We start from the raw sequence: 22,706 nt of genomic DNA, 5'->3' as shown, positions 1-22,706 counted from the left end.
GTGCCCGGGCTCGCTGGTGAGCTATAGCCATTTTTCAACTGACAGAACTCAAAATCAAGGCAAATCCGCCATGTTTTCGATGTGCGCGTGCACGAGCGCTCACTAGAGACGCCATAAATTATGCGCAGTGCAAATGTGAGGAATCACCTTAAGTTGAGATTACATCTTTAATTCGTCCTAATGGTCTATATGGCTGACATTCTATTAACGTATTGATTGACGAATTTGTAAGCCTGTGAGGACTGTAAGCAAGAGTGAGAATCTAATACTTACGTTGACTTTTTCGGTGGAGTTTCGTCATCTGAAAGCAAAAAAGAAAACAGATTTAAATCATTGCACCTTAAAGTAGCAAACAAAAAACAACAACCACAATAATAAAGATTTGCCAGTAATTTCTGGCCGCTATTTAACAATTAGATTATGAACTCATATTGAATTACTTTATAGAATTTCAGTTGTTTATTTTCTTGAAGCCTCACGGACGAGTTCTGTCCATGCGGGTATCTTCCTCGGACGGGCACTATGGGCTAATAATGTCTCTCCGAGGATGAACGCTATCGCGTTACGTGATCAATTGAAACCAATAAGAATCGGAGAAAACTTTGTGGTGAACTATAACGCGTCAACTATCACGCATAGAAATCGAGAGTGAATAATCTAATTGTTTTAGTATAAACACAACAACAAGCTTTATTACCAAATGGAAAAAAAAAAGTTAAACTTTACAATATAATATATTAATACAAAAAAGAGGTGATGTTTACTCAGGATAACTGTAAAGCTAATCGAGCTGAGGGAAACTAAGTAATATTTAAGTACAGGAGGTAGGTTAAAAACTTTATCCAAATCCCCTTCACAGACACCTCGAAAACGCCAAGAAGCAGTCGTCATTTTGTTAACAAGCGCACACTGCTACGATACTTACCACCTATCACAGAATAGACAGCGTAGTGTAGCCAATCAGAGAACGCCATTCGTGATAGAACGTTAGTAGATTTATACTAATTAACAATTAGACCCGCAGCCCGCAAGGGCTACAGGTCAATAGCCCACGAGGCGAAGCCGAATGAGCTATTGACCCGTGGCCCTTGAGGGCGAAGGGTCTAATTGTTTTAGTATCACCCAACTAGTCGGACAGAAAAGGCAATAATAAAGTTAGCAAATGCAAGTTGAAGAAATATATATTTGGTAATAAAACGAAAGAGAGCGTCACGCTCGATTGCGCCAATTTCGCTACTAGAGGACTATTACTAATAGTCCTCTAGTAGCGTAGCCAATTAAAATGCAGGATTTGCATTAGTCCACTAGTTGGGTGATACTAATGGCTGATAGTATACGAGTAGCTTAGCCAATCAGATTGCAGCATTTGCATTAGTATACAAGTAGAATTCTATTAAATTTGATCATCATCACAGTAGTACGTACTTGATTGCTTGATTGATTGATTGATTGATTGATTGATTGATTGATTGATTGATTGATTGATTGCCTGACTGATTATACGTTGAAGGGCATAACTTTTGCCGATTTCTTGAGCGATACCTGGGTTGCTATATACTATTGTCTCATTGCGGTTTCTTGTCAATTCTTAAGCAAGACAGGCTACCGTTAACGGACGTTCGCGCGAATATTTTCCAATCGATAGATTTTTTAAAAAATTTTTTACTGCAGTCAGTTAATGAGTTAATTGTGTCAGAAATGCAAAACAAACAAACAAAAAAAATATTGGGGGTCACCGACTTCGTTTCAGATGTAAAGCGTGTAGAAAACTATCCTGATTTCTAAAAATTGGCGCACGTAATTTACCATGGTCTACAGGGGTTTACGGAGGCAAACAATCTTAGTCAAATTGGTAGAAGTGGGTCTGTTGCGTAAATAATTCCAAATGTTGCCAACGTTTTCACAAAACGCAACCCTTGAAGAGGCAATTGAAACCGACGCACAGATAAACGAAGAGCTAAAAAGAACGGAATTCGATGGTGCACTTTGCAAAAAATTCAAATTTCTAATCGATAGATTAGATCGGTAGACAAAATGATCCATCAAAAGAGAAATAGGGGTCACCGAACGTCCAAGATAATTAAATCCTGGCAAAGCTATAGCAATGGCCGTCTGCCCTTTCAATGTTCATTTTCTTAGTTAGCGCGCGCTCTCATGCATGACGTGGCATGTGAATTTTCGTGCGCAGTAAGGATGCGCAGAAACAATAAGCGCGAACGTCCTCAAACATTGACGTTGGATTTAAGGGTTTATGCATTTGCAAATGTTGCAACAAATGAGGAAACGATAAGTGATTAAGTCAACCTACAAGACGGTTCACTGATCCCGTGAGAAACTTGTACAGATACCGACTTGAATTATACGATATAAATTTTCTGTACAAATAATCTGCGACTTCTGGGTTACCTTGAGGACGAGATACGTTGCAAAAAAAAAAAAAAAAAAGAAATCATGCCTGACATTCAAGACATTCACCTTTTCCATGGCCACGTCGTTTCCGTCGCCTTAGTAACAGGACTACAGCAAGGACGATCAACGCGACAAAAAGGATGGCTCCTAGGGACGCGGCTACTATCACTATAGTGGAAGAGCCATCATTGTCAACCTTACTCCTATCAGTGACCCCAGGCGCAGAGGAGGTCACGGTGGAATCTGTTAACAGAGATAAAAAATCACACTCTATACACTTTATTATTTTCAAATTATATTTTACAAAAAGGGGCATGCCCGGGCCGCAACTAGCAAAGGCTAATCTAGGCGGACATGCCTTAATAGCCGAATCACAAAAATATACGAAATCAGAAATTAACTAATAAAATAGAAGGGAAAAATACAGTATTAAATAACAACAAGAAAAACCGTTTCATTGACCTAAATTTAAAGTATTAAAAGTACAGCTACTGTTTATGTTAGTTTACATTTTGTATAATCCGAGATAAATCTATGTAAGAGTCTTGTAAACCTAAAATGTTCAATAAAATTTGCTTGAGTTTTCTTTTAAACGCATTTTTGGAGAGATTTCTTAATACTTGAGGTATTTCATTCCACACTTTTACTCCTATTCGAGAGAAGGAATTTGCTTGAACGGATAGCCTAGAAGGTTTGGTTTAGAAGTTATTAGAGGCAGAAGAACGTGTACTGTATTGTAAGAACATTAGATATATCTTGAAATAGATCTTGAACGTCAAACATCAAATTAGCTATAGATTCATAATAACAGAATTTTAGCAGTTAGACATGAGCGTCAACAAATAGAAGAATTGCATGCTCATTATGATCAGAAAAATATATAAAGCGAAGAGCTTGTTTCTCCAACTTTAGAAGTTTGTCAAGGTAAGATTTACAAGCCTGACCCCATACTGTCAGACCGTATGTTAAATAAGGAGCTATAAGAGCTTGGTTTATATATTTAAGAGGGTATGTGTTGACAAAAAGTGTCGTAATTTTACGATTAATCCTACGGTTCTGCTTACTTTAATGGTTATATGGTCAATATGGTGTTTCCAAGACAAACTTTTATCAATTATTAGTGGAAATGCCAAAAAGCCTGATGAGAAAAGAAAAGTAAAGAGGACGAGCAAACCTTGGCACATTTAAGTTCAGCTCATCGCATTTCGAAAGCAAAATGTCAGCTGATACAAACCAGTTACATTAAACGAATTAAATTTTTATTGTTTGCCTTATAATAAACATCTTATTAACCGAGCGTAGTCGGTCTCTATAGGAGAATCTTAACCTCGGTCGTGTGTACAGACCGAACGCACACGAACTCGGTCAAAATTCTCCCATACAGACCTCCTGCTCGGTTAATAAGAACTAATTATCGTGCATCGTGGTGGTCCTTTAGTTATACTGGGTGGTGATCGAGTGAAACAGAGCTATTTTGTCTAGGATACTTCAAATATCATTACAAAAATTAACTGAGCTAAAAACATAAACGCCAAAATGTGTGCTCCCACATAATTAACATTTCGCCTTCGACAGTGCAACTATCTCTGATTAGCTCTCTATGACTGAGAACTCGATAGTCTGAAGTATTAGCCGTTCCAGACCTCTTGGAGGTTACGCCAGAGAAGACGGGAGCATAAATGCTCTGTACATGAATGCGCCTTAAAACGAGAAATATTTGAGGTAACTAAGAGATTTGATAACCCCACGGGAGGATTTGCTAAAAATATATATAAACTGTTAAATCAACATAAGTGCAGTGTTTAGTCAGTGGTCTAGACAATCTAACCTGATGTAGTAGTGCGATCATACACAGTTGAAGGGTCCGGCCGCCCTTGTGTGGTGGGTTTGGTAGTTCCAGGCGGTAGACTATGAATTAAACAGACTCCTTGGCAGTTATCTGTTGGGAGGCAATAAAAAAAAAAAAGGGAATCACAAAATCAGCTATTTTATTCATAGACACCATTTTAGAACTACATGTCCACGGTCCTTTAAAAAGAGAGTTCAGGCTCATTTTTAAGTCATATACGGGAGTCGGTGACGTTTTGTCCGGATGTACTCGTCAGTACTCGAGTATGGCCAGTGTCCGTGTGTCGTGTCTCGTTAGTAGTCTTCGTGTGTTTGTCGGTTTGTCACAGTGTTTGATTGAGAGAAGGCAGAGGGAGGAGGACGGAGAGGGGGGGGGGGGGGGGGCGGGTTTGAGAGGGGAAAGGGGAGCAGTGAGATGGGCTTGATTGCTAGTACGGTGGAGGATATAGACCCATTCACATACCTGTTTTTTCCTCACAAATCCATCCTCTTTTAACGTTTCCCTTGATGCTGCTAAACGATCCTTTAACTCCATCCAAAGATTCCTTGGCCATTACAGTGTAAAAATCACTGTCTTGAGGCTTATCCTTCTGCCATTTGTTTATAGTTACCGTTTTACCATTGATCCAAGTCCATTTTCTAGTTGTCGGGTTTCTGTACAAACCGATGTGCCATTCACTTTCTTCGCTACTATTCCGAGTTTGAATCTCTTTATTTATAAATTCCCACTCTCGCTCTGTTTCCATGACCACCAGATGCTTATTATTAAATTTACAACTGCCCTCTGCCTGTGGCCACTGCATTGCCATGTCATTTTCAAAGGTGTAGCAAGAGCAACGTTTATCTCCATCTGAAATTCATAGAAAAAGGAATGAAAGAACATACAAGCTTGATTGGAAAATGAATCAACCGACAAAGACTGGGATACTGGGGTAATCTGCTTGTTGTTAAATTTACAAGAGTTCGTTGCACGACATTGACGTGTCATTTTTATAATTGTGTAGCAAGAGCAACTCTCCTCTCCATGTAAACTTCCGTTTAAAACAATAATAATTACTGAAAAAAAAACATAAAAAATTCCATGAACAAGTAAATTCACAATACTCAGAGAACGCAGTATTTAAGTCCTGCGTTTTTCTGTTATCCCCCAGCGTATAGCCGTTGCTTCTTGGTACATTTAATCATAGTTTTTCTGTTGACATTTTTTGGGGTGACTTTCCAAAATTTGGTCACGTGCGGGAGTCGACGGGTGCGTTGACGAGTCGCATGTCCCTGCGAGCAATCTAGCGTTTACCATAATGATTATACACTACGCTTGCGTATGGAAAACTAGTGTGTGGATTTTGTTTTTCCTTTGCAAATTAAAAATAACAGAAAAGAAAAGAAAAGAAAGGAAAAGAAAAGAAAAGAAAGGAGAAGAAAAGAAATGAGAAGAGAAGAGAAGAAAAAAAAAGAAAAGAAAAGAAAACAATAATAATAATAATACTATATATTTTTTAATAACAACAATTTTATTGTGCTCATTAAAATTCTTCACTAAAACTTTACATGATGATTTTTGCAGCACAAAACTATTTACATTAACAATTGTATTAAAATCATTCAAAGAAAGGAGGCAGAATGAAGTTTGCAAGAAAGAGTGAAACTGAGAAAACCTGAGAATTGGACAGAAACGTAGCGAAAGAATTTGCTGTTTGTGTCATTGATTTTACGCGGAAGTAGTAAAAAAAAGAAGTAATCAAGAAGTAATCCAAAAAACGTACTCTCACACATTACAATACACATTCTACTATTATTCTAAGATAAATTCTAATATTTCAAAATAAAAATGAGCGATAGAAATTTTAATGTTTATCGAAATTTAATCTCATTTAAACTCTAATAATAATAGTAATAATAATAAAAACAATAATAATAGTAATTAAAGAGTAGTAGTAGTAGTAATAATAGCAATAGTAATAGTAATAGTAATAGTAATAGTGATAGTGATAGTGATAGTGATAGTGACAGTGATAGTGACAGTGACAGTGACAGTGACAGTGACAGTGACAGTGACAGTGACAGTGACAGTGACAGTGACAGTGATAGTGATAGTGATAGTGATAGTGATAGTAATACTAATAATAACAATAATAGTAATAGTAACAATAATAACAATAAACAAACTTAATGCTTGCTTTCGAGACTGCCAAAACTTAATTATAACTGTGTTAACTTACAGTAGAGAGAATGCTCCACGTGATGATATTATGTAGTGAGTGTTATTGAGGCCCACGCAAGACAACGTTTGAGATATTCACAAGTCGATATGATATCTGTCAAGACTAATGTCGGGGAGCAGTGGTATGTTATGTCGGGTCACGATTAACAATTGTTAAAGGTCGGCACACACTGCGACTACTCCCTGCAACAAGTCGCGGGAACAAGTCCCATCGTGTGAACTGGCCATTTTTGCTTGAAAATCTAGTCGCAGGGACCAAAGTTTGGTCCCTGCGACTAGTCCCACGAATTCAAACCAGTTTGAATTTTTGGGAGAAGTCCCTGCGACTTGTTCTTCAAAACGCTTCGTGTGAACTGTTTGTGGGACAAGTCCCTGCGACCAGTCCTTTCGTGTAAACTCTTCAGGGGACTAGTTGCAGGGACTAGACGCCGGGAATAGTCCCCTCTTGTGTGCCGACCTTAAAAAAGCGCGAGGGATGAACGTAATATAAGGGGGAAATCAGTACATTGCTAGCGACAGTACGGATCGTCACATCGAAGATGGGTTATATGATTAAAAAAAAATGTTTAAAATAATCGTTTTAAAGTATGTATGGACTGTAGAAGACTTACCCTCTTGATTGCAACCGTCGACAGGAAACTCACATATATACCCAGGCCTTGGTTGTACTGTACAACCCAAGTCATTATACTTTCCATAATTTTTCCCATAATCCTTGTACATAGTTGCACAATTTCCATCACCATTCGGTTCCCCTGTAGCCCAAGGAAGATCTTTCTGAAATGTGTTCTTGTTATTTAACCATCTCCACTGTCCAGACCGATCATCTTTTCTCAAACCGATAAAATATTCGTCAGCTATTGTCAAATTTAGAATAGTATTTTTCAAGAAGAGCCACTCCGCGTAACTTTCAATAGACACAAGATCACCAAGTCCAGTCTTCTTGCACAATCGTCTGCTTTGCTCCCAATTAAGAGAGGTAGATGTCGCGTGAAATGTGTAATTGGAACAGCCACCTTTGAACCATTTAAAGGTTTCACCTATATAACAGAAAATTACGAACAAAGATGAAAACTAGTCAAGCATTCGTACCGGGGGAGGAGTACTTCCTATGATGGCCTATGCGAGTAGGCTCACCCGTAAGGGATACCTTTTTCAGCCTTCAGGTATATTAAAGGTTAAGGGATTCACAAGTTGAGGTATATGAAAGGGTAGAAAAATCTGTCTTTTAGGTATTCACTGGCAAAAGAGACCTTAATTAAAACATTTCGAAGAGACGCACCTTGCGGTAGTATCATTTAATTTATTAAGCACCACCTCATTAACTTCATATCAAGGCTTTAAAACAGAGATGCAGTGTTCTCACTAAGGTAAGGGAACGGGGTACCTTTTTCAATAGAAGTTACATGAAAGGCGTACCTTTTCTGTCAAAATGGTATACAAAAGGGTAAGGGGTTGGACCTCAAGGCCGAGCCTCCCCGTATAAAACTTTGCAGAGTACCTCAGCCCCTTCTTTCTGGATATAAATAAGACATTCAATAAACCGTAGTAAACTTATTCATGTTTTTATTTTCCTGATTTTCTCCTCAACGACGGGGGAAAACTCGACACCTTATTATCTCAAGGACGTTAATTTACATAATATATAATGATTATACACTACGCTTACGTACGGCAAAGTGGGGAAATAAGTTAAATGTTTTGCCCTTTCCAAGAAATAATAATACCATCAAATAATGATAAAAAAAATAGTTGATGCCTACTTCCGTAATCCCCTCCCGATCGAGGATGTCTATGGATCGTTTTCACGTGACGTCATCACTTTCTAAAATCCAAAACGAAAGAGCCACCAAAGTTTTTGTCCTCATCAGGCACAAGAAGCGGTATATTTATATCTGTTTACAATTTTACAGCTCAATAGCGTGCTTCGTTTGGACTCCAGAGCATTTTGAATTTCAGGGTTATGGAGGTGCGTGACACAAGCCTATGATCGAGTTTGTCGAAAAATATATACTTATCCCATGATTTTGAGCCTTTTTAGAAGTTAAAGCATTAGGAAAAGTGCTTATGTAAGTGCTTGTTTGATCAGTACTGATAATCAGTCGCCTAGATAGCCAAAGCAAGTTCCAGATGTTTACACTATTTTCCGGCCGCCATATTGGTGTACCACGGAGGTACACCAACATGGCGTTTTCATACTGGGCTCTGTAAATATCGGCGAAACATTTCGACGACTATCTGAAGTTTGGGGAAACGCGCAGGTCTAAAACTTGGAGAAGTGGCTTATTTAGTTATCTTCTATAACATCATAATTTCATAGCTTTTTCCACTGGATGGTTTTCGATTTATTTTTTTTTTATTGCGTGACAGTGAAAACGATTTATTGTTAATTGTAATTGTGTTAAACTGCAGAGATCAGAGAAAGTAACAAGCGAGATGTTTTACTTTGATTGTTTGAAGTTCGTACATCAATAAGTCGGACTAACGAAAACAAAGTTGTTAGATTTAAAAGTCTTTTTTAAAAGCGACCCACGTGAGAAACGTTGCGTTACACATCACTTGCGAGCCGAAGGCTGGGCATGGCACGTCACGAATTGGTCACGCTAGTTGTGAAAGACAGTGTTAAAACATGAGGGAATTACAACAAATGTTCGTGATCTGCCGATCGCTGTCACCACTTCAAAAACATATAAAGATGATATAACGATAATTGAACGTAAAATGAGTCGATAGGTGGGGGTCTCAGCTAGCAAGCTGACTGGCAAAACGTAAATACAGCTATGATCAATGTGATATTCGTTTCACTTCCTTGTCAGAACCAGTTCTCAAATAAATCGCCTGAAGCTTTCCAGCGTGAGAAAAGCGAATTTGACAAAGCATAAAATGATTTGTATCCGAGATAAATAGGTAATCGAACATGCTATGTGTACCGTGAATCAAGTTTTAAGCGCGGAATCGTGGGTCCTTACAAGATAACAATTGGCTTCAAAATGGAGTGATATTATAAGTATTCGCACGTACGGGAATGCCATGGATTATTTATGAAGCTCATAATCGTATACTAAAGTTAACAAAGATCAGTTCTTCGCTACCCTTACCCGCTCCGAAGTGGAATACTTGAATCGCCACAATAATCCAAACAGGCAGCTTCGCTAAATTCATCATCAAATTCATCGCCATTGAAACCCATAAACATAGACTGATTTGTTTCGACGTCGTTCCGCGTCGCCGATTCACAACGACGCAACTTCCCGTCACTTGAGGTGTGACTAGGGTGGAAACAGCGGAAGTCAGACACCATGTCACGCTTAAGCGGAAATGGCTGATCGATGAAATTTCTAGAAAGCTCGTCGCTGAACCCCAATATTGAGGCTTGTAAATAAGAAACGATGCCAGATCAAACAATTTTCTTACAATATTAAAACGAGGAAAAGCGTTTCGTTTCTAATAAGCTCACACAACGCGGATGAAGCAAACCACGGGGTCAGTTCGATAAAAAGTACGTGCGACTGAATCAAGATTAGTTCGAGAGGGTCGTCAGGGTTAAAAAAAAAAAGAAAAGAAAAAAAAAATCAAGTGATTAAATAAAATGCGCATGGCGAAAATTCCCCATACATGTTCGGACACAGGATAAGCAGGAACTCTGTTAAATCAATATACAATATACTTTTTAATTACAAAATGTTCGAATTATCGCAAATTAATGTTAAGTTACGTATAAACAACAGGATATATATTTTTCGGATTCATAAATGTCGCTGGATTCTTCACAAGATATTCGAATTCGTAAGCGTTTGCATTGTAAAGGTATTCTGATTTTTCCTCGACCGTTTACACACATTGATAATCACAGCTAGATATTCATGCGGGAACGGTAACGAAACCTATCGCTATCGGATTCATTACAGTTTTAAGAATTGCTTGCACTACAAAACATTTCAGTTTTGCTCCGTACGTGTCGTCACCAACTTGGCAAGTGAACACAGGATAAAAGCCAAATTGATAAGGTTATGTCTCGCGCTTGACCAAAAAAAAAAAAAAGGAAAAAAGATATACATGTATAAATCAAAATAATAATAAAAAAATATTTAACGTGGATATACGCTTTGCTTGAGAGCTACAATCTTGGACAAAATAAATGGAACATCTGGACCACCCCTGCCCCCATTTCAATGATGCCAAAATGGCGCGTTTTTGCTCCTTCGCGCCTTCATCATTGCCTTGGGGGGATGGGGGATAATTGTTCCGTTTTATTCTGTCCAAGATTGTTGTTTACAGGTATTCCACCGAATAACTAATGAGAACCTAACAACTAAACAACGCTAATATCACAATTCATCAGGTAAAAATCACAACTTAAATACTGATTAAAACTATTCAAAACTATTATTACAATATTACCGCTGCAGTCAAAATACTATTAAAACTAATGTCACAAATTTACTAATATGTATATAATAAAATATATAAATTGTTACAGGCAAGTTTCTTGATAATACACTGAGGCCGGTCTTTGCGACTACGTTCTCAGCGTTCAAGTTTACATGGCATTTTGACTTCCGTTCTTCCTAAGGCCAAATGAAAGGAGATTGTTTTAAATTTTCGCTAGCTTCATCACCTTTCTCCAACCAGAGAGAGAAAGGATTTATAGATTCAGTTCCGCTAAAAATCGCATACTGATGACCTGGTCTTACAGGATAACGCCGAGCCCTATGAAGAGATTCTCCACTACTCGATTTTGCGCCACGCAAGTGGTATCGAAGGAAGTTATGGACTTTCATAGCGAGCCAGCCACGTTGCTAAATAAATGTAAGGCGGAGTTTTCACTCCGAAACCGCATCAAATGTTTTCCGTCCACCTACACCGGAGAAATTTTGAAAACGCAACTATGACCGGCGTCAGAGAACCTTGAGTTTCGAGTGCACTCTCCAGGGTTAAGGTTAATCACATGATTATCAAGACGTTTTATCGTTTTCAAAAATTCTCCGTTTACAACATGCTTTCCTTCCATAATAAAGCGCAAAGCCGGCGTTTTCAAATTCATCCTGTTTGAGGAGCGTTTTCGATAAGCTCCGTTTTAGTGACGGATTAGTCAGTGGACGGTAGACCTAACCATAGAAATAAAGCTGCGCTTTCAAATTTCTCCTGCGTAGTGTGGACGGGGCAAATTGGCAGCTTAGCAATGCCTAATGGTACTTTTCCTTAGGTCCTCTGCAAATAAAAGCAATGACGTCAACTGACCAGAGTTTGTATATTTGAGCGTGGAATACAACGGTTGATAATTTTTTTATGTTAAGTTGGGAGTTCTAAAGATGACAGATTCACTCTAAATACATCTATAGAATACAACGATTACACCCTTTTTTATAAGAATGCATTTTATAAGAATGTTGAGGTTGAAATTGGCGAAATTTTAAGGACATTTTAAAGATAAACCCAAGGCTGAGATTTTGAATAGAATATAATTTTATGAGTTGGAAATTTGTAAATACAATACAAATATATGTTTTAAACTTAACCGTATAAAATTCTCTTCTTTTTTTCTCTCTAAACGGCAAAGCTGGCCAAAAAGAACAAAATCAGAACTAGCCGCATGTCCCAAGAAGTTATATGCGTCACATTAGGCTTCAATGCCTGCAGGCTGGCTCTAAAATTACTTTAGCACCGCAGACACCAAATACATTTGAAAACAGAAATGCCATGCGCTTTAATCTAAGAATATTCACAAGAATATTTTTAGCCAAAAAACGGCCGTAAAATAAGAATATTCAGCCTCCGCCCGAAAAACAATATTCTTATAAAAAAAAGAGAATGTTTTGCGAATTTCTGATGTAACATATTAATAAATTTTTTTTGTTGTTGTCTGTTTTGCTTACTTTGTCCCCAGCGTTAATTATCGTTCATTAATGTTTTAAGGTTTGGCTAAACATAGCGGTTAGTCTGCTACGGATCATCCTACTCCGTTGGTTGATCCAAATGTTCCTCTGGTAATTTTGAGCTTGCATCTGTCTTGAGATAATCGATATCGGCGTAAACAGTTGGAAACTCTCTTTTAACTGGTTCCGTGTTGCTTGTTGTGGAGTGGTTTAGGTCGGCGTACACAAGACCACGGTAAGGGGAAGGCTTCTGTGTGTAAAGCAAAATGTTAATTATTGGCAAGGAAAGATCAGCAATGGAAAATATATGAAAAATGAAAAAAAAAAAAAAAAAAAGCCTGGTCCGTGATAACTTGTCCATCAACACTACAGGGAGGTCAGGCTTTTATGATACTTATTAACTTGTATTGTAACCTTCGTCTGACAATGTATCAATAATGACGTCAGGTTGATTTTTGGATTGTTTTTCAGACAACATGAGATAATAATTGTAGCAGAGAGGTTAAGAGAGCAAAAATCTTTGATTAATATTGCAAAAAAAAATAAAATAAATAAATGAAGAAAGAAACAAGAAAAAGCACAAAACAAACAAACAAACAAAAAAAGCGTTCTCGTAATATTTACCTGAGGTGGCCTCTTTTTCTTGTTTGCCTTGTCAACAACCGCATACAAGTAATCTTTCTTCTCGTCTCCTAAGAGTGCGCCCTGTGAGTGATTTGCAGGCTCCATAGAAGAGGGTCTCGCGTCTGAGGGATTTGCCGGATCCGCGGAGGACGAGCGATTCACAGGTTCAACATCTGAACACGGGCGAATGGCAGGCTCCAAACGTTTCGAACATGATGTTCTGGCGTGGACACTCGCTGCAGAGTCTCTACCTTTGGCATCTTTACGAACAACCGCATAAACGTGATCTTTATTTTCCTGTTTTTCTGCGTTTTCCACTCCATGCGCCCGAAGCTTGTTCGTAGCATCCAGTGGTGAGCTCTCCAATGGCATACAATATCCATCTTCAGACTGCGTTTGCTTGGCGGTTCCATCCTCGTGGGTTAAAGACTCTTTCCTATGGGTCTGAGACTTGGTCTGTTTAACATTAGCATAAGTGGGCCCTTCTTGGACTTCAACGGTTTCATAAGTGTCCAGACCCGCCTTAGTCCTCGAAAGTGTTACATGTACTGTGACTTCTGCAGCAGAACTATCCAGGTGTAGTCCGTGTTCAACTGACTGTTTCCCAGGACTTGAAGGTTTCTTGTAAGTGCAGCGGACACGACTTTGGACTTCACGTGATCTGAAACGTTGTCATGACAGTGATAGAGTGACCTCTTACATTACCAGATGCTTTTATTTATTAAAATTATGAAGCGTGTCAAATTAACTTAGCGTGGCAAATATAGCACTCAAAAATAAAGCCTAAATTATACCAACAACGTGCTCAATTTACAATTTTTTCCCGTATTAGTCTCAAAAAATCTAGGATATCATTCAGCGAATTCTAGTAAATCTATTGTCTTAAACCATAGCTCCCTCGGTCTCAAGGTTCTTATACACTCCTTTACTAAGACATTAAAGTGTATTAATAACAGTTGTTGTTGTTGTTGTTGTTGTTGTTTTTTTCCAATTTGTGACTTTCGAAGTATAATATTCTCTTCCTACTTAACGGTGTGGTAAATATTTTGTAACTTGAAAATGCCAGTCGACTCTTTCCCAAATCCCACACATCCTTGCGCCCCATCCCATATCCAGAGTAAGATTTGGATCCAAGAGTATCGCAAGTTTTGATTACAGCAAAGAGGGAGCAGATTTTTTACAATACCAAGGGCACATACACAAAAAATCAAATTCATGATAATAAAAACCATCAAATAGTAAATAAGTAGCAAATTTATATTCAAAAAATATACTTACTGTTTATTGTGATGTTAAAGCAAGCGTCAGCGTCCCCGTCAGTAGGTATGAAGATATTTAGTAAAAAACAAAACAAAACAAAACAAACAACTTAAAAAAACCCACTAACAAGATATCAATAATAATTATGGCTAAAATATGTCAAAATGAAAGTGTCTTCGGGAACAAGAGTAAGATGTACTTCCATGCTTACTTACTTAACACCAAGAACAACGCAAAAAAAACAAAAACAAAAAAAAACCGAGTTACCGTTCATGTAACTTCAAAGGCGATTGGAAAGCTAAAACTGCGTCATTATAATATCACCAGGGGCACGCAATGAGCTAATTTATTAGAATTTGTCTGGGACCATCGTAACCAAGAGGTAACCAACAAATAAGCATTTCGGAAAAAAACAATATTTTAGTTTTTTTCCAGCAGGAATACCTAAACCCGTACTTCATAGCAAGTCTTCTTGTTAAATTTGCCAGCCAGCAGACATATTAATTATCTTATTTACACACACTAAACACTTTCTGGGGTGTGGTTCCATGGCCATATTTACACCTTCAGTGCTGGCGGTTAGAAGAAGTTGGCCGAAATACTAAACAACCAAACACAATTTTGACCAGGCAGCAACTACATTTTTACAGCTCATGGAAATCGGATGGGGAACAGATATTCCGAGGAACAGAACCGGTAGGGAAAAGTAAGGATCACAAGCAGTCTTCGTGACTTGAACTTTGTGTGACTAAAAGAAATCAGTTTTATGATAAAGAGCTGTATGGTGCTAGAGGAATTACCTTGCTTTTTAAATTTCCGACGTCGGACATACATGACGTAAAATACGATCAAGGTTATCAAAATAAGAATGGCCAGTAAGACGAGGGCGATTACAATCACTTTGGTGTTGTTTTTGGTATTTTCCTCTGGTGGGACATCCTTCACAATGTTCTTTGGAGGTGTGGCTGAAATTAAAACTACAATTTACTGTATTATATATTATGACTAAGTTTTTGCTTTATAGCGTTATTTTTTTAAAATTATGGATCGTGATTAATTCTCTGCAAGACTATTTGTAGCGTAACTCAGTGTCTCGAGATCAAGAGGGATTCCAATTACAGACATCCAATTGCAATTTTAAAAGCTCTTTTGTCAGTTAAGGTTCTTGTTGTGTTGGTTTGGGAATATATTAAGTAAGAAACATTATCCCCAAGTGTTTGGAATCTGTTAAAACACATAAAGTTTTCAAATCGACTTGTTTAATTGGGTTTCTAAACTCACCCACCTGACTAGAAAAGAGTGTTCTGACTGACTAATAGCATCATACCTGACGCGAGTATTTTGTTTTATAATAATTTTCAAAAGTGGTGATCAAGAACTACAAAACAACAAATTAAAAGATATAGAGACGACAATCCAACTAGGCACGAAACAGCTTCATCAGTAAGCTGAGTTTCTGGACTAACCAGAACGCCCAATTTTTTTACTTCTTAAGTCTGGAAATGATATTAAATGATGAGGAGGTGATAATATCAACCAATAAGAAAAACCAAAACAAAGTTACTGAACAATAACAACCATAAAGCAAAGGTAATTAAGTTAAAAGAAACCTGATTCAAAAACACGTTTCTAGCTATTCAAACTTAAAGACACCAAATTAATTTGTTTTCCCTACCCTCAGAATTCGATTCTGTCAAGAAATACTTGGACGATGTTGGTTGCGTCATGGTAGGGTTTGTGTCTGGCTCTTTGATACTACTCTTGGTCTGTGGTGTTGCCTCTTAAGAGATTAACAAAAGATTTGTCAATGCGATGCTATTTTGTCGATCGAACAAAACTAAACGATTCCTTTTATCATACGTATAGGCTAGACAAACCTCTACCTACCCCACCACTTTCTACCCCTGCCATTAATATGATCATGAATTTAAAAAAAAAGAAACAAAAACAAAACAAAAGAAAACAAAAGAAAAAGGACGAGGTGAAGCATAGGAACTTGAAAGTGAACCTTTTCTTATTTAATTTTGTATAGGGCTATCCAAACAAGACAGAAGTTTTCAAACTCAAACTATTTGCTACCTTTTGATAGTACTTCTGTCGATAGACTTTTGGACGGTGTTAAACGTGCTGCTGAAGTAACTGCCAAAGATTGCCTGAAGGTAGTTTTCGTGACTAATCCGCCCTCTGTCCGGGATGATGTCGTTCCGACTGTTGGAACTAAATGACAATCACATGTTCAGATGGAATTTTTGATAAGATAAACCAGCAAGCCTGTGCTGAACGTAACAACTACAGCTATTGTAATCTAGCAGCAGTAGAAGTGACGAGTAGGCTTTTATCTTTATTGAACTGAATCTTCGTTATTTCCTCGTATTCTCTCTCCAGTAACCATTTCAATGAGTCAAAAACAATTTTACGTTTAGAAACAGTTTATAAGGTGCTATTTGAAAAACAAACAAACAAACAAACAAATGGCCCAGTGAAGTCGCAATAAAAACCAATAAAATTTGTAAGACATACCCTTTTGGTCAGTGCTATTAGTTGGACTCTCACAAATATATCCGCGTCGCGTTTGTGTAGTACAAGACAAGTCGTTAAACAGTCCATAGTATTTCCTGTAGTCCTTATACATAACCGCACAATTTTCATTACCACTAGGTTCGCCATTAGCCCAAGGAAACTTTCCTTTGGTAGCATTGACTTTGCTGTTATCACTTATCCATCTCCACTCATTAGAACTGATATCTTTCTTCAAACCGATGAAATATTCAGTCGTGTTCATTCTTTGGATAGCATTTTTCAAGAAGCTCCATTCCTTTTCACTTTCAATGGAAACAAGATCGCTTCCAGCATCCTTGCAAAGTTGCCTACTTCTTATCCAGTTAAGCTTAGCTGTACGCGCATGAAATCTGTAACTCGAATTACCAAAGACAAAGAGTGAGCTTGTTTTCCCTAATCGAATGAAATCTGAAATCGTATCAACAAATATTATAGTTAGTCCCTTTGTAAATTTTTCCTTAACCCTGTTCAGACAGGAAAGGGGCAGAAAGTGCCCACACTGACTTAAACAATAGAATTTTGAGCCTTTATTAACCTCAGGTGATTTTGTTGTTGTTTTTAGGGTATTTCTGGGGGAGGGGGAGGGGGTTTTAGGGAAGTGTTATGACATGTCAGTCAAGTTTCTCGGAATTTTACATTTTCATATGGCAGCACTTTTTTGTCAGACGTATTTTCCAAATTGGTAATTTTCTAACTTTTCAAAGAAAATTCATTTCAGGTAATTATGTGAAAACGGGTTTTTCCGCTCTGAACTCTGAACTGGGGAGACGGGCGTTGAGGGGCCTAACGTTCTAGACTTCTGTGCTTGACCATCTGAAATTAACTTGACTCGGGAATTAGCTCAGAGCAACTCGCTTGCTGCGGGAGAGGAACTTGTCACGGGTTCCAAAGTACCGTCGGATCAGCTACAACTGGAAAAAAGGACACTCAGAGAAACTTGAACTTCACGCGTTTATTCTTCTTTCTTCAACTTCGGCATGGTAGATGTAAATCGTATTACAATGGAAAGAGCACTGTATTTATACTAGTGAGAAACACGATTGCATTATCCTAGGTACAATCGAAAGAATGCTGACTTAAAGTCAGCTGGCAAGCTAAAAGTAGTCCTGAATAAACTCAGCTGCATGATGAGTAAAGCCAGTTTGAAGCCTGGATAAATTCAGCTGACGAATGGCGACCTTAACAAAGCTAGCTTCGCATATACACCTGCTATTTGTAGTCTCAGCATAAAAAGCTGTGTTAGGGCAGCTTAAATTTGTATTTTCAGCTTTGAAAGCTGTGTACAGGCAGCTTGGTCATGACGGCGACTTTCCTCTGTCCCCAAGGTGGCCGTTGTAGAAAGTTTTGACTTTATTACCGTTAATAAAAAACACACCCTTCCTATTGAACTTTAAAATACAGGTATATTGCTCCAGGTTTTTGGTATAGAAATGCACCAGGGACATGACTGGGATGGAAAAAGAAGGCCTAGGAGGCACTAGTCTTAAATGGATACGTGTTGAGAATTTACGTACATATTCACTCCTGTTACCGGTTCTTTTTTAAACCTATATAAACTATACACTTGAACCTCCACTAACGGTCACCTCTCCACAGTGAACTCCTCTCTACAACAGACACATTTTTTTTTGTCCCGGCGGACAGTCCACACATTCGCTCTTGTTTTTGCCTCTGAAATGCGCAAAATAAGGTTACAATTGAGTGTCACGCCATTCAAAATAGATCAAAATAAAAATCAAAACCGTTCAATAGATTAAGTCCAGAATCTGGGAAATGAAAGAAAGTAAATATGCAAAGACTCTCGCCACGATTCTGGTCACAGCAATTTTTCTGATGCAAGATATGCGGAGAAATTTTTTACCCAAATTTAAAGAGATTTGTATGGAGACACCATGCTAGTGCCCATCCATATGGGTACCAACATGGCGGCCGGAAACCAACAGAAACATCTGTCACTGAGTTTTGCCACAAAAGCGTGAATTTATCCCTCGAGGAACTATAAAACATTAAAATAATACTTTTTCTAAGACATGAACTGTTCAGATAGCCAAATTCCTCGAAATAAGTCACTTTTTTACATGTAACCATCATGACGCCGTCATGTAAATGCCGCGTCACACAAAAGCTTCGAAATTCAAGCGTAGTGTATCACAAAACCAAGAATCCATTCGGAGCGAAAATTTGTATGAGTATTAGTTTTCAGCTGCTCTCATACATCATTTAAGTAAAATCTCAGGAAGATCAATAGCTTTGCAGTTTGAGTTTTAGTGACGTCATGTGAAAACCAGCTATACATAACGCCTAACTATTTTATACCGCCTAAATACTGATGGGAAGTTCGCTAGGTCAATAATTGTGAATTGTCAAGGTAAAGTAAAGGAAAATTTTAGCTCTTCTGAGTGTCCGATTTTTGGAAAGCGCCCATATTATTGTCTATATAGTTTTTGCAGAAGGCAAGAGGGGTGGATATGTATGTAAACTCACACCGCGTATCTAAGATCTGATGATCTCTAGGCCTCCTTTGTTCTTTTTGTATTCCAGCCCTATCACCGGTGCATTTCTATTCAAAAAGTACGAACGACAAACATGTATTTTAAAAGTAAAGAGGAAAGGTGTTTGCACAACTTTTGTGAACGCGGTAATACTTTCCATTAATCTACGTAGACATGCCGTGATAGCAGGACCCGCGGACAGCCCTGTCAGTTCGTCGAGTTCTGTCCTCTTGCAGAATTAAACAACACTTCTTCCCCCTATATCCTTCAATTTCGTCCAAAAATGTTTATTTAGGCTGACAGTGCGAACCACGTTGCTTGCACGAGCAAACAGTTTCGCTGGCCGCCATCTTCATCCACTTTGGATACTTTGCAAGTGGTCGTTTGTCACGCAATCCACATTTGCCGGATGGTCTGAACTGCGACCACCAAACAAAGTCAAGCACTTACTCAACTAACACCATGACAATTATTCGGACTGGCCAACAGAACGGCGAAGTCTTGGAATTTTAAAAGAGAGCGAGGTGTGGGAAATTTGTAAGAAAGAAATCTGGACAACGTAGTGCGATTGACGAAGAAGCCTTTATGGTTTTTCTGTCTTGCTGCTTACGTTTTGTAAGTGGCCGCAGACGACTGTTGGAACACTCCAAGAAAAATGATGTCACAGTATGTGTTTTATTCAGAGGTATGTACCATATTAAGTGATAGGAAACGAACGATTCATTCATAAATCTGATGGTAACAGAGATGGGCAATGTATCCATAAGAATTGCAAGCACACGGGTAAGAAATACAAAGGTTGAATCATCTTGCTTATTCCACAAGTACAACGTTTCGACAGTTGATCATGAAGTTTCGTCAACTGCTCGCGCTTTGTTATCGGCATTACCTGGTCTCAGACCAGGATTTCAAGAAATGCTGCGATGAGACGGTTGTTTTTAAAGTAAAGTGTACTTAAAGACATGTTCGGCTGTGGCCATGGGTGTTCCACAAAAATCAAAACTGCTGATATTGAACGAATGTGTGCTACAGTTGTAACCTTCAAAAAGAAATATACAGCAGACGGAGGGAAAATCAGTTTCGGGCGATATGCGCGTGCCGGTGATCGAAATTAATTTTCATAACATTACAATGTACCAAAAGCAGCGTCTGCTTTGATTTAACTGCAAATGTTTGCAAAAGTTAATCATGTGGTTAATCTAAAAGGGAAAAAAAACAGATTACAAGTATCCTTATTGACGAAAAAGGTTTCCATTCGCTTATTTTTGTTCTTGATGAAGGTAGCTAGCCAAGTTCCATGTTGGTTTCGCGAATGACGAATTTACAAAAATGTACCACACGTTTATGTCTCTCAACGGGTTAGTTTTTTCGGGCCGCGGAAGAGACTTTCACTCATCATAATATAGAGTATGGGCTTTCAGAAAATTTTAGTTTCGACTTCAAATTCAATGTACCAGTGGGCTTTTGATGGTATTGAAATTAGCTAAAATTAGCCATTTCGCTTATGAGCTTCGATGAAGGTACTTGTATCGGCCTTAAATATCATTAAACTTGGAGCTTTTGCTAATCAAATTAATGCTTTAGAAACAGCAAGACATGCACTATGAGCTACTCAAAGTATATTGATAGATATCATCGTGTTGATCTGTACGAGCGAAAAGAAAATGCACAATTTTCGGCCATTTTCGGCGGCGTCAGGCAGCTAAAATGGCGATTTTCAAACTTTCCTCAATTTCGGAAAAACTGAAGCGCTTCAGGACCTTTGAATGGTATTTTCGAAAACAACTCACTATAGAGGTTATTTGGGCAAAAAATGAAGAAATCGAAAATTTCGCGACTGTCATCTCACTCTCGATATTTACAGCAACTGGCTCTTAAGCATTTTGTTTTTGGCGACCCAACGGGACCCGCGAAAGTTTCCCGCGTCCACTGCCGTTCCCGTCCTGGCTTCCCGTCCTCGAATCTTAAGGTCCCTATTTCCTGATCAACGACGGGGGAAAACTTTAGACATTATAATCTCAAGGACATAAATTTACTTAATATATAACGATTATACACTACGCTTACGTATGGCAAAGTAGATATGGGTTAAATATTTTGAAATACTTGATGCTTACTTCCGTAATCCCCTCCCGATCGCGGATGTCAATTGTTCATTGTAATTGTGTTATACTGCAGAGATCAGAGAAAGTAAAACACGAGGAGATGTTTTACATTGAGTGTTTGAAGTTCGTACATCAATAAATCGGACTAACGAAAACGAAGTTGTTAGATTTAAAGGTCTTTTTTAAAAACGACCCACGTGAGAAACGTAGCGTTACACATCGCTTGCGAGCCGAAGGCTGGGCATGGCTCGTCACGAATTGGTCACGCAAGTTATGAACGACTCAGTGTTAAAACATAAGGGAATTACGAGAAATGTTCGTGATCTGCCGATTGCTGACGCCATTATAAAAACATATAAAGATGATATAACGATAATTGAACGTAAAATGAGTCGATAGGTGGGTCTCAGCTAACAACTGACTAATAAAACGTAAATACATCTGTGATCAATGTGATATTCGTTTCACTTCCTTGTCAAAACCAGTTCTCATCTAAATCGCGCGAAGCTTTCCTGAAAAGCTAATTTGATAATGCATAAAATGATTTGTATCCGAGATAAGTAGGTAATCGAACATGCTATGTTTACCATGAATCTTAAGTCGTTACAAGTTTTGAGCGCGGAATCGTGGGTCCTTACAAGAGAAGAATTGGCTTCAAAATGGATTGATATTATAAATATTCGCGCGTATGGGAATGCATTGGATTATTTATGAAGCTTTTAATCGTATACTTAAGTTAACAAAGATCAGTTCTTCGACACGCTTACCTGCTCCGAAGTGGAATATTTGAATCGCCACAATAATCCAAACAGGCAGCTTCGCTAAATTCATCATCTTGATCGCCATTGAAACTGATTTGCTTCGACGTCGTTTACGGGTCGCCGATTCACAATGACGCAACTTCCGGTCACTTGAGGTGTGACTTGGGTGGAAACAGCGGAAGTCAGACACTCTGTCACGCTTAAGCGGAAATGGCTGATCGATGAAATTTTTAGAAAGCTCGTCGCTGAACCCCAATATTGAGGCTTGTAAATAAGAAACGATGCCAGATCAAATAATTTTCTTGCAATATTAAAACGAGGAAAAGCGTTTCGTTTCTAATAAGATCACACAACGCGGATGAAGCAAACCACGGAGTCAGTTCGATGAAACGTACGTGCGACTGAATCAAGGTTAGTTCGAGAGGGTCGTCAGGGTTAAAGGACAAAAAAAAAGAAAGAAAGAAAAAAGAAAAAAAAAACTGAAATAACTAAATAAAATGCGCATGGCGAAAATTCCCCGTACATGTTCGGACACAGGATAAACGGGAACT

General features: G+C 38.3%; 2 protein-coding genes across 3 annotated transcripts in view; both read right to left on the bottom strand.

The window, feature by feature from the left end:
• The window catches only part of LOC110056387 (uncharacterized), a 13,133-nt gene extending 3,105 nt beyond the window's left edge, over positions 1–10,028 (bottom strand). Inside the window, exons 1-6 of the mRNA XM_089272618.1 lie at positions 9,577–10,028; positions 7,090–7,518; positions 4,721–5,107; positions 4,238–4,348; positions 2,476–2,652; positions 274–301 (exon numbers count right to left, since the gene is read on the bottom strand). Of these exons, the coding sequence (XP_089128744.1) occupies positions 274–301; positions 2,476–2,652; positions 4,238–4,348; positions 4,721–5,107; positions 7,090–7,518; positions 9,577–9,658 (1,214 nt within the window). The 5' untranslated portion in view covers positions 9,659–10,028. The remainder of the gene's footprint in view (positions 1–273; positions 302–2,475; positions 2,653–4,237; positions 4,349–4,720; positions 5,108–7,089; positions 7,519–9,576) is intronic.
• Positions 10,029–10,129: 101 nt separating this feature from the next.
• Positions 10,130–22,623, bottom strand: LOC149103394 (uncharacterized). 2 transcript variants are annotated; one of them, XM_089272615.1, is made up of 7 exons: positions 22,162–22,623; positions 16,759–17,205; positions 16,318–16,455; positions 15,914–16,018; positions 15,039–15,215; positions 12,979–13,628; positions 10,130–12,604 (listed from the first exon to the last, which is right to left on the bottom strand). In XM_089272615.1, the coding sequence occupies exons 1-7, from the start codon at positions 22,238–22,240 to the stop codon at positions 12,434–12,436; spliced, it is 1,767 nt and encodes a 588-aa protein (XP_089128741.1). In that variant the 5' UTR covers positions 22,241–22,623; the 3' UTR covers positions 10,130–12,433. The 2 variants fall into 2 exon arrangements, with proteins under 2 accessions (XP_089128741.1, XP_089128742.1); XM_089272616.1 differs by having other exon boundaries at positions 15,039–15,203.
• Between the last annotated feature and the right edge of the window lie 83 nt (positions 22,624–22,706).

This window comes from Orbicella faveolata, unplaced genomic scaffold (genome assembly GCF_042242905.1).
Source record: "Orbicella faveolata isolate gen_17 unplaced genomic scaffold, um_ofav_v1 contig_35, whole genome shotgun sequence".
NCBI lineage: Eukaryota > Metazoa > Cnidaria > Anthozoa > Scleractinia > Merulinidae > Orbicella > Orbicella faveolata.
Note: the sequence above shows the minus strand (reverse complement) of the source record. Positions and strands in the feature narration are given on the sequence as shown.